The sequence below is a fragment of the Mobula birostris genome, chromosome 6 (genome assembly GCF_030028105.1).
Source record: "Mobula birostris isolate sMobBir1 chromosome 6, sMobBir1.hap1, whole genome shotgun sequence".
NCBI classification, from domain to species: Eukaryota; Metazoa; Chordata; class Chondrichthyes; order Myliobatiformes; family Myliobatidae; genus Mobula; species Mobula birostris.
In genome coordinates, this window is record NC_092375.1 from 165,931,957 (window position 1) to 165,944,904 (window position 12,948).

The 12,948-nt window shown below is 42.6% G+C and overlaps 1 protein-coding gene across 2 annotated transcripts in view; it reads right to left on the minus strand.

Annotated features, from left to right (window-relative positions):
* agps (alkylglycerone phosphate synthase) overlaps positions 1-12,948 on the minus strand; it is a 164,112-nt gene that overhangs the window by 88,792 nt on the left and 62,372 nt on the right. For both annotated transcript variants that reach the window (XM_072261793.1, XM_072261794.1), the window contains exon 7: positions 10,713-10,792. In XM_072261793.1, the coding sequence (XP_072117894.1) occupies positions 10,713-10,792 (80 nt within the window). The remainder of the gene's footprint in view (positions 1-10,712; positions 10,793-12,948) is intronic.

The following is a 12,948-nucleotide window of genomic DNA, read 5'->3' on the forward strand; positions in this document are numbered from 1 at the left end:
TCAGCCAGGAGAATTAGCAATGTTGTTGATTCTTTTATAATATATAGATGAGGAAAATAAGAAAAACTATATTTTCCTCCACATATTTTCATCCACAGAAGCATACTTCCACACAGGGAGGCACAAATGGAAACAAGCAGGAACTAATTAACCCAAAGGCAGGGAGAACTCCAAAACTCCTATTACCATCCATGTCCAAAGTCATCATCGCACACTTACAGACCAAAGCAACGGACCAAGCTACTCTGAATACTTCTCGTACAAGACTGTGAAAATATTAACTTTATTTCAAACTTGATTATAAAACATTTAAAACAATTGAGATTCCAGGCAGGATAATGGAAAGCTCCTCTTGCAGAATGAGGGAAGGCAGGGAGACCTTAATTACACTTGGAAGTGCATCCAGCTGCAGCTTCTAACAGACCATGTTAAGCAGTTAGAGCTGGAACTGGATGAACTCTGGATATATTCAGGAGGCTGAGTGGTTGGTATACAGACTATACAGGGAGGTAGTCACATCAGGGTGCAGACACAAGTAACTGGATAGTGTCAGGAGTGGGGAAAGGGGATAGACAGTCCATGCAAAGTACCCCTGAGGCCATTTCCCTCAATAACAGGTATACTGATTTGAATACTGTTGGTGAGAGGGTGACCTGGCAGAGGAAAGTCACAGTGGTCAGGTCTGTGGCTCAGAAGAGAACAGTGAAGAAGAGGTGAGATGCAGTAACAGCTTCGGAGCAAGAAGGCTGTGGAGGAACGGCTGAGGATTTCCAAAGTGAAGGCATTTTACTACTCGGGGTAAAGACAGGCAAGACTGCACAGGCGCGTGACGTCAGCCAGTAGAGCAGGAAAAGTTTAAAAAGACCACCATATCCAGCGGGCAGCAGAGTGAGAGGTAGCAGACTGATAGGGCTTTGGCTCAACGGGCTTAGGCAGTAACGAGGCAAGGTAGTTTGCCTGTGTTAATTGCAGAAAGGAAGTACGTGTGTGTCACCGGTTTTCTGTGCTCGGTGTCAAATGTGGAAGTCCTGGAGTCTCCCAGCCTCCCAGATGGCCATAGCTGCACCCAGTGTGTCGAGCTGCAGCTCCTGTGGGACCATGTTAGGGAACTGGAGATGCAGCTTAATGACCTTCGTCTGGTCAGGGACAGCGAGGAGGTGATAGAAAGGAGTTATAGGCAGGTGGTCACACCGTGGCCACGGGAGACAGACAAGTGGGTAATAGTCAGGAGAGGGAAGGGCAAGAGTCAGGTACTAGACAGTACCCCTGTGGCTGTACCCCTTGAGAATAAGTACTCCTGTTTGAGTACCTTTGGGGAGGGGGCAGCTTACCTGGGGGAAGCAACAGTGGCCATGCCTCTGGCACAGAGTCCGGCCCTGTGGCTCAGAAGGGTAGGGAAAGGAAGAGGAAAGCAGTAGTGATAGGGGGCTGTATAGTTAGGGGGTCAGACAGGCGATTCTGTGGCCGCAGGAAAGAAACTCGGATGGTAGTTTGCCTCCCAGGTGCCAGGGTCCAGGATGTTTTTGATCGTGTCCACGATATCCTGAAGTGGGAGGGAGAACAGCCAGAGGTCGTGGTACATATTGGTACTAACGACATAGGTAGGTAAAGGGAAGAGGTCCTGAAAACAGACTACAGGGAGCTGGGAAGGAACTTAAGAACCATGACCACAAAGGTAGTGATCTCGGGATTACTGCCTGTGCCACATGACAGTGAGTATAGGAATAGAATGAGGTGGAGGTTGGGGCCAGCCGGTGGCGCAATGACATCGGTGCCGGACCCAGGAGCAGAGGTTCCCGGGTTCGAAGCTAGTCGGGTCCGCTCCCAAGCACGCTTTCCATCCATGCCGGGTTGTGTTGAGATCGCAACTCAACCTTGTAAAATAATGTACGCTGTCAGAGCAGTGCTGTCAGGATAATCAAGGACACGACCCAGCCAGCCAACACACTTTTCGTCCTTCTTCCCTCCAGGAGAAGGCTCAGGAGCTTGAAGACTCGTACGGCCAGATTTGGGAACAGCTTCTTTCCAACTGTGATAAGACTGCTGAACAGATCCTGACCCGGATCTGGGCCATACCCTCCAAATATCCAGACCTGCCTCTCGGTTTTTTGCACTACCTTACTTTCCCTTTTCTATTTTCTATTTATGATTTATAATTTAAATTTTTAATATTTACTATCGATTTGTACCCTAGGGAGCACGAAGCGCAGAATCAAATATCGTTGTGATGTTTGTACACTCTAGTATCAATTGTTTGGCGACAATAAAGTGAAAATACTGCAAAAAATGTCTGTGTGAGAAGTGGCACGCCACACAGTCTCTCTCTTGTTCCGCACCTTGTAAAAGCCATGAAAAAGACATCACAGACACATGCACGGACACGCACAGCCACGCACGCACATGCAGACGCACACGCACGCAGGCACACGCCAAAAAAAAAATGAGGTGGAGGATAAATGCGTGGCTGAGGGATTGAAGCAGGGGACAGGGATTCAGATTTCTGAAACATTGGGACCTCTTTCGGGGCAGGCGTGACCTGTACAAAAAGGACAGGGTGCACTTGAATCCCAGGGGGTCAATATCCTGGCTGGGAGGTTTGCTAAGGCTACTGGGGAGAGTTTAAACCAGAATTGTTGGGGAGTGGGACCCGAACTGAAGAGACTGGGGAAGAGGTGGCTGGCTCACAAATAGAGAAAGCTTGCAGACAGTGTGTGAGGGAAGATAGGCAGGTGAAAGAAAAGGGACGCGCTCACACCGACGGTTTCAGATATGTCTATTTTAATGCAAGGAGTATTGTGAACAAAGCGGATGAGCTTAAAGGGTGGATCAGTACTTGGAGCAATGATGTGGTGGCCATTACAGAGACTTGGACGGATCAGGGACAGGAATGGTTACTTCAATGCCGGGCTTTAAATGTTTCAGAAAGGACAGGGAGGGAGGCAAAAGAGGTGGGGGCGTGGCACTGCTGATCAGAGATAATGTCACGGCTGCAGAAAAAGTGGACGCCATGGAGAGATTGTCTACGGAGTCTTTGTGGGTGGAGGTTAGGAACAGGAAAGGGACAATAACTTTACTGGGTGTTTTTTATAGGTCGCCCAATAGTAACAGGGATATCGAGGAGCAGATAGTGAAACAGATCCTGGAAAGGTGTAATAATAACAGAGTTGTCATGATGGGAGATTTTAATTTCCCAAATATCGATTGGCATCTCCCTAGAGCAAGGGGTTTAGATGGGGTGGAGTTTGTTAGGTGTGTTCAGGAAGGTTTCTTGACACAATATGTGGATAAGCTTACAAGAGGAGAGACTGTACTTGATTTCGTACTGGGAAGTGAACCTGGTCAGGTGTCAGATCTCTCAGTGGGAGAGCATTTTGGAGATAGTGATCACAATTCTATCTCCTTTACAACAGCATTAGAGAGAGATAGGAACAGACAAGTTAGAAAAGCATTTAATTGGAGTAAGGGGAATTATGAGGCTATCAGGCAGGAAAAGGGAAGCTTAAATTGGGAACAGATGTTCTCACGGAAAAGTACGGAGGAAATGCGGCAAATGTTCAGGGGATATTTGTGTGGAGTTTTGCATAGGTACGTTCCAATGAGACAGGGAAGTTATGGTAGGGTACAGGAACCGTGGTGTACAAAGGCTGTAATAATTCTAGTCAAGAAGAAAAGAAAAGGTTACGTGAGGTTCAGAGAGCTAGGTAACGTTAGAGATCTGGAAGATTATAAGGCTAACAGGAAGGAGCTTAAGAAGGAAATTAGGAGAGCCAGAAGGGGCCATGAGAAGGCCTTGGCAGGCAGGATTATGGAGAATTCCAAGGCATTCTACAAGTATGTGGAGCAAGAGGATTAGACGTGAGAGAATAGGACCTATCAAGTGTGACAATGGGAAAGTGTGTATGGAACCGGAGGAAATAGCACAGTTACTTAATGAATACTTTACTTCAGTATTCACTAGGGAAAAGGATCTTGGTGATTGTAGAGATGACTTGCAGCGGACTGAAAAGCTTGAGCAAGTAGAGTTTAAGAAAGAGGATGTGCTGGAGCTTTTGGAAAGCGTCAAGTTGGATAAGTCACCGGGACCAGATGAGATGTACTCCAGGCTACTGTGGGAAGCAAGGGAGAAGATTGCTGAGCCTCTGGCGATGATCTTTGCATCATCAATGGGGACAGCAGAGGTTCCGGAGGATTGGAGGGTTGCAGATGTTGTTCCTTTATTCAAGAAAGGGAGTGGAGATAGCCCAGGAAATTATAGACCAGCGAGTCTTACCTCAGTGGTTGGTCAGTTGATGGAGAAGATCCTGAGAGGCAGGATTTATGAACATTTGAAGAGGTATAATATGATTATATATAGTCAGCATGGCTTTGTCAAGGGCAGGTCGTACCTTACAAGCTTGATTGAATTTTTTGAGGATGTGACAAAACACATTGATGAAAGAAGAGCAGTACATGTAGTGTATATGGATTTCAGAAAAGTATTTGATAAGGTACGCCATACAAGGCTTATTGAGAAAGTAAGAAGGCATGGGATCGAAGGGGACATTGCTTTGTGGATCCAGAACTGGCTTGCCCACAGAAGGCAAAGAGTGGTTGTAGACGGGTCATATTCTGCATGCAGGTCGGTGACCAGTGGTGTGCCTCAGGAATCTGTTCTGGGATCCTTACTCTTCGTGATTTTTATAAGTGACCTGGATGAGGAAGTGGAGGGATAGGTTAGTAAGTTTGCTGATGACACAATGGTTGCAGGTGTTGTGGATAGTGTGGAGGGCTGTCAGAAGTTACAGCAGGACATTGATAGGATGCAAAACTGGGCTGAGAAGTGGCAGATGAAGTTCAACCCCGATAAGTGTGAAGTGCTTCATTTTGGTAGGTCAAATACGTTGGCAGAATATAGTATTAATAGTAAGACTCTTGGCAGTGTGGAGGATCAGAGGGTTCTTGGGGTCCGAGTCCATAGGATGCTCAAAGCAGCTGCACAGGTTGACTCTGTGGTTAAGAAGACATATGGTGTATTAGCCTTCATCAATCGTGGAATTGAATTTAGGAGCCGAGAGGTAATAATGCAGCTATATAGGACACCGGTCAGACCCCACTTGGAGTACTGTGCTCAGTTCTGGTCACCTCACTAAAGGAAGGATGTGGAAACCACAGAAGGGGTGCAGAGGAGATTTACAAGGATGTTGCCTGGATTGGGGAGCATGCCTTATGAGGATAGGTTGAGTGAACTTGGCCTTTTCTCCTTGGAGCGACGGAGGATGAGAGGTGACCTGTTAGAGGTGTATAAGGTGATGAGAGGCATTGATCGTGTGGATAGTCAGAGGCTCTTTCCCAGGGCTGAAATGGTTACCACAAGCGGACACAGGTTTAAGATGCTGGGGAGTAGGTACAGAGGAGATGTCAGGAGTAAGTTTTTTTTTTTTTTTGTTTTTTTTTTTATACACAGAGTGGTGAGTACGTGGAATGGGCTGCAAGCAATGGTGTTGGAGCGGAGACTTTTGGATAGGTACATGGAGCTTAGAAAAATGGAGGGCTATGGGTAAGCCTAGTAATTTCTAAGGTAGGGACATGTTTGGCACAACTTTGTGGGCCGAAGGGCCTGTATTGTGCTGTAGGTTTTCTATGTTTCTAACAGGAGATTCGCTGGTCAGGGAACAGAAAGGAGGTTCTGTAGACGAGAACGAGATTCCAGATGATTTGTTGCCAGCGTCAGGGATATCTCCAATCGAGTCCACTGCATTCTTTAGTGGGAGGGTGAGCAGCCAGAGGTTGTGGTCCACGTTGGTACCAATGAGATGGGTAGGAGGGATGACAAGGTGCTGCAAAGTGAGTTCAGGGAGTTAGGTGCTAAGTTAAAGGACAAGATCACCAGGTTTGTGAGCTCAGGATAGCTACCCATGCTCACATATTAGTGAGGCCAGAAATAAGATGATCATACAGTTTAACATGTGGCTAAGGAGATGGTGCAGGAGAGAGGGCATCAGATTTCTGGATCATTGGGCTCTCTTCTAGTGAAGGTGGGACCTGTACAGAAGGGTTTGCACCTGAACTAGAGGTGGGGAAAGATGTTATTAAGCCTTCATACAATGTCAGGACTCAAAAGGTTGAGCATGGTGGGACTAATGTTCTGAGCTGCATTTATTTCAATGCAATGAGTATTGTAGGAAAGGCAGATGAGCCTACAGCATGGATATGCATGTGGTTTATGACATTGTACCTATTAGTGAGACTTGGTTGCAGGAAGGGGCAGGGCTGACAGCTTATTGTTCTAGGGTTCCATTGTTTTAAACTTGATAGAGTGGGAAGGATTAAAGGGAAAGCAGTGGCATTAATATTGGGGCTAAAAGAAGACATCAGGTTGCTCTAGCAGACAAGGTGAAGGGGAATCCCAATGGCTTCTTCAGATATATAAAAACACAATGATATCAAGGAACAAAATTGGTCGTCTGGAAGATCAAAGTGGCAATCTATGCGTGGAGCCTAAAGAGATGGGGGAGATTTTAAATGGAATCTTTTTGCATCTGTATTTACTCAGGAGAAGGACACAGAGTCTATAAATATGAGGCAATGCAGCAGTGAGGTCATTGACCCCGTACAGATTACAGAGTAGGAAGTGTTTGCTGTCTTGAGCCAAATTAGGGTGGATAAATCCCCAAAGCCTGAAAACGTGATCCTTCGGACTCTGTGGGAGAAATTGCAGGAACCTAGCAGAGATATTTAAAACATCCTTAGCCATGGGTAAGGTGCCGGAGGATTGGAGGGTAGCTAATGTTGTTCCATTGTTCAAGAGAGGTTCTAAGAATAAGCCAGGAAATTATAGGCTGGTGAGCCTTACAACAAAGTTTTTGAAAAGTATTCTATCGGACTGGATATATAAGTATTTGGATAGACTGAGACTGATTAGGGATAGTCAACATGGCTTTGGGCATGCCAAGTGGTGTCTAACCAATCTTATGGAGTTTTTTGTGGATGTTACCAGGAAAATTGATGAAGGCAAGGCAATGGATGTTCTTTACATGGACTTGACAAGGTCCCACATGGGACGTTGGCAATTAAGATGAGGTAGTAAATTGGATTAGACACTGGCTTTGTGGTAGAAACCAGAGAGTGGGTGCAGATGATTGCCCCACTGACTGGAGGCCTGTGACTTTTGGTGTGCCACAGCGAATTGGTGCCGGGTCCATTGTTATTTGTCATCTATGTTTACAATATGGATAATAATGTGGTAAACTGGATCAACAAATTTGCAGAAGACACCAAGATTGGGGGTGCAGTGGACAGTGAGGAAGACTATCAAACCTTGTAACAGGATCTGAACCAGCTGGCGAAGTAGGCTGAGAAATGGGAGGTGGAATTTAATGCACGCAAGTATTAAATTTTGGGAGGACCAACCAAGGTAGGTTTTACAAATGGCAGTAGGACACTGAGGAGTGTGGTAGAACAGAGGGATCTGGGAATACAGATCCATAATTCCTTGAAAGTGGTGTCAGAGATAATTGGGACACACTGGAATCAGTCCATTTTGGCCCAATTAAGCAGCTGCCCGAATTAGACAAAGTTTCACAGAAATAAAACCATAAGATGATAAGACTCTGGAGAAGAATTAGGCTACTTGGCCCATCGAGTTTGCTCCGCCATTCCATCATAGCTGATTTTTTAACTGTCTCAACCATATTCTCCTGCCTTCTCCCCATAACCTTTGAAGTACTGACTAATCAAGAACCTATTAACCTCTGGTTTAAATATACTCAATGACTTGGCCTCCACAAGCATCTGCGGCAAAGAACTCCACAGATTCACCACACTCTGGCTAAAGAGATTCCCTCTCATCTTGATTCTATCCTGAGGCTGTGCTCTCTAGTCCCAGACTTACCCACTATAGGAAAAATCCTCTCCACATTCACTCTATATAGGCATTTCAATATTTGATAGGTTTCATGGTAATCCACCCACCCCCACTTTCTTCTAAACTCCAACGAGTACAGGCCCAGAGCCATCAAATGCTCCTAGTACATTAACCCCTTTGTTCCTGGAATCATTCTCATGTACCTCCTCTCAACCTTCTCCAATGCCAGCACATTTTTTTTTAGGTAAGGGCCCAAATCTGCTCACAATACTCCAAGTGTGGTCTGACCAATGTCTTATAAAACCTCAGCATCACATTCTTGCACTTATATTCTAGTCCTCTTGAAACAAATCCTAACATTGCATTTGCCTTCCTTACCACCAACTCAACATGCAAATTAACATTGAGAGAATCCTACACAAGGACTCCCAAGTCCCTCAGCAGCTCTGATTTTTGAATTTTCTTCCTACTCGGAAACCAGGAGACTCTCATGTTGCCAGATCCAATATCTCTTTATTATAGTCACCAGATCCTAATTCTAGTGCTGCAACATCCAACACCAACAACCCTCATGACTCTATCGGCTGCCTGACGGCAGAATTTTCATCTACCAGAGCAAAGATCTTAATTGCCTCTGTTTGGAGATCACACAAGCAATCACAAGGATCTACGGGCTTTTGATACTCTTGCAGATATGTCAATGTAACAAAACCTAAAAACGATCATACCGGTGATTGAAATATGGACCAGAATCAAGCTGCTTATTTATCTATATCCTTAAACCACTTGCTGCTAGTATCCCAATTCCAACATTGCCACAACATTACTGCATTTGTCTCTGGTTAGGTGAAAATACAAGCTTGGTTTTATACTTTCATATCAACGTACACAAGGTAAGGGTTTGCGCAAACTGGTCTTGGACACATGAAAATTTGGTGAAATCAGTTACATAAATGAAATCACAAATGAACCCAGAAGCCAACTTAAACCCCTTCTGCTAGCATAGAGCAAGTAAGGTCTAAGGTACTAAATTATGATATCCTTGTTCTTTGACTAACAATCTGAAAAAAATCTTATTGTGCAACCATAAAAACAAGATACTACGCTAATCCAATTAACCTTGGGGCAAGTGCATCTTTTTCATAATTCTGTATGTCAATATACACACAAACCAATAAATATCCATGTCCAATTTTTAGTTATCCCCCTTCATTATTATGAAGGATCTTTGGCCACTAGCTCCTCTATTAAGTTCTTCAAATTACACTGCAAGGAGTGAAAAAAAAACATGACTATCTTCTAGTCCACAGCAGTGACTAGATATAATATTTTAAAGTGTCTGACAGTGAAGCTGATTCTTGCGTTCTGAGCACACGTTCTTTCTCTGACTTAATGAATATTCTTTCTTTTTAAAATACATCTTAATAGGCAGATTAAAACCAATTTGAAAATTGATTTTTTTGTTATTTGAATAATGGTTTAAAAATAAGTTGAAAATATCAGCAATATCTGGATACTGAAAACCTCGTCATGGGAGACAGAATCTGTTTCATTTCATATTAATCATATAATGTGAATGCCAGGAATTTCAAAATTTCAAGATTTCTAGATATCTCTCTCCCTTCCTCCCATTAATATCGAATATAAAAGAGATTCTCATTTAAAAAACACTACGGTAAATGGATTCCAAATTACTCTTAAATTGAATTTTTTGACTTTTGTAAAAAGACAAAATATAGTTGAAGTTTACCGATTGCCATAACCTACCACCATTTTGGGGGACAGTTTGACTTACTTGATCTCCTTATTCAATAGTAATGGGTAAATTCAATGGTTATGACAAAATTCAAAGGAAGTCAAATGTTTGTGCCCATTTATGGAAACTGCTTTCTAATAAGAGGTCAAAAATAAACTTGGATTAATCTATTTCAGCTTCTAAGTTGGAAAACAATTAAAAATTTGAAGGGCAGTGATTGAAATTTTGGACAGTATTTCAATTTTAAACATTACTCATATATTTAATGCCTGAAAAGTCAACCTGATTATATTCTGCTAAAACAATCTGTTATACTTTCAACACTAGAAATATTATAAGTTACTCTAAACATTGTGAATTAATATTTCACCTAATCTGAATTTGGAACCTGCATATTAAACCACCCTTGATTCTGTAACCCTACCCCCCAGCCTCTCCCTCAAAGAAAATTTATTGGCTGGAATGTAAATGTGACAACATTCACACAGATGAATTCTATTAGCAAGTTAGGCATTTCAAAAATAACAATTTCAGAGAAACATGTTCAGCCATAATAACTTTACGACCTCTCAATCTATGCAAGGATTCTTTACCAATGTAAGTGAATAATTTTGATTTTGGTTCTGCTCAAATCTAATATGCTTGAATTTAGTAGCTGCAATGTGCAAGTAAGGGACAGCATACAAATTAACTATTTGAGTTACATGCACAGATAATAAACACTGTTTCAGCACCACCTAAAGCAGATATTGCTGAGCGTATGCAAAAAACTGACAAAACACGCAAGATTCTTTTCCTATGTATTTTCTTAAGAATATTCGATTATCCTTACAACAATAACAAAACAATAAGTTAATCACCAAACACATTTAAGAACTCCAACAACCAATAAGTTACATTATAGAGGTCACAGTTATTAATCAATCTGCAATATATGATTTACCAATATGAACATTAGAAATTATCTTAGCTGTATGTGAAAGATAAAAAGCTTCTTATGGATGTTGTAGTTACAATAAGCACAATAGAGTGTGGGAATTGGAAAGGTTTAAATTAAATTTCTTCACTTTTATTGCCATCAGAAGTCTTTGCCCAAAAAACTTTATTACATACCATCTGTGAAGTATCCAAAGAAAGTATAGTTCGTTTTTCATCTGTGGGACACTCCAGAGCATCAGAAACACTTGTCCCTCCTGCAAGTAAAGGAAATTAAATGACACATTTTATAGTAGTTTTGCTTTTTCTTTGTTTTACAAACACTTAATATTGAAAGTCTCCAGACAACTCAGCGCAGATGTGCTCAGCAGGACATGGACTGCAATTTGCACATTGATAATATTAGGAGAGCGCTGACAGAACTACAAGTTTGAATTACTCCTGATATACGCAGACTATTGGTGCTATTCAACATTTAATAAAACATACTACGGAAAAACCAGATGTCCTGCAATGTATGTAAATAACACTATGTTCAAGTGGCATCAAATAATATGTAACACTCAATTCCCAGGCCAGTATTTCAACTAAATACATTCAGACTATTTGACCACACATAGTTTGTACGAGACAATTCACAGCACAACACAGCATTAATACATTTTATTATAAAAGCTGGAGGACACACAAGAACTCATCTGTTTTGCACAGAGATTACTCTAACCTGACAGGAAGGACTCATTGGTAAAAGTGGAATTTGACTTCATTTTAAATTGGGATTCTTTTCAGACTTCTCTACAGAAATATACAAACTATCAACACATTAAAGGATCCACTGACAACCTGAATAACTTGCCAAATTAAACTGTATAGCTCCTGCTTAAGTACCAAGTCAATTTCCACCTATTTAGGAATGCTCAAGTCCCCTTAATTTAAGTGTATTATATCCAAAATAAAGCTTTGTGAAATAAAACTGAACTGTGGTATGCTTATTTGCACTTTGAGCATGGTAATGCAATTCCATGCATACTCACAATTTAGTTGACCAAAACGTAAGTTTCTCAATAGGTATTTCTCAATAAAAGCCAGAAATTTAAAGCAACCAATTTTTGATATGCTGATTCTGGAACAATAAAGAACATAAATTTCTATCGCTGCTGCTAAGATTAAAAGAAAATATATCAGTGAAAATCAAAGGATTTAAGCAAGTCACACAAAATGCAGGAGGATCTCAGCAGGTTAGGCAGCACCTATGGGGGGGAGTAAACAGTCGACGTTTCAGGCCAAATCGCTTCAGCGGGACTGGAAAAGAACCAGGCAGAAGCCACAAAAATGTGGGGGGAGGGGAAAGAACACAAGCTGGCAGGCGATCAGTGAGATGTGGTGAGATGGAAAGAGGGTGGATGGGAAAGGGGGGAAATGAAGTAAATAACTGGAAGGTGATAGGTAGAAAGATAAAGGGCTGAAGAAGGAATCTGATAGGAGAGGACAGTGGACCGTGAAAAAACAGAAAGGAGGGAAATCAGAAGGAGGTGAGAAGAGAGTGAGAGTGGAACTAGAATGGTGAATGGAAAAAGAAAGAAGGGAAAGGGGGAAAAATTACCAGACATTAGAGGAACTGATGTTCCTGCCGTCAGGTTAGAGGCTACCCAGACAGAATATGAAGCATTTCCCCCCAACCCCTCATCGTTGTAGTACAGGATGCCATGGGCAGACATGTTGGACTGGGAATGGGAAGTTGGAATGAAAATAGCTGGACATCAGAGGATCCTGCCCTTTGTGGCAGATGGAGCCAAAGGTGCTCAGCAAAACAGTCCCCCCATCCGTGTCGGGTCTTACCAATGTAAAGGAGGCCACACTGGGAGTACCACATACAATAGGTGACTCTGACTTGCCGGTGAAGAGCGGCTTCATATTGAAGGACTGTTTGGGGACATACATGTTGACATGAACATCAAATTCTCTAACGATGGTAACTTCTCCCCTCCGTTTTCCATTCACCATTCTGTCTCACCTCTCAGCCCAACTGCTGATCACTTCCCTCTCGTTCCCTTCCTCTTTCCCTTTCTTCCATGATCCACTGTCCTGTCCCATTAGATTCCTTCTACTTCAGCCCTTACCTCTTCCAACTATCACCTCCCTTTTTTTTTAAACTTCATACCCCATCTCGCATCCACCCAACTTTCCCCTTAACCTGATATCACCCATCACCTGCGAGCTTATACTCGGTTCCCTTCCCCTTCCTCTTTCTCTTTATTCTAAGTTCTGCCCCACTTCCTTTCCGGTCCTAATGAAAGGTCTTTGCTCAAACAGTAAACTGATATTCTCTTTCATAGATGCTGCTGACTTGCTGAGTTCCTCTAGCATTTTGTGTATATTGCTCAAGATATCCAGCATCTGCAGAATCTCTTCA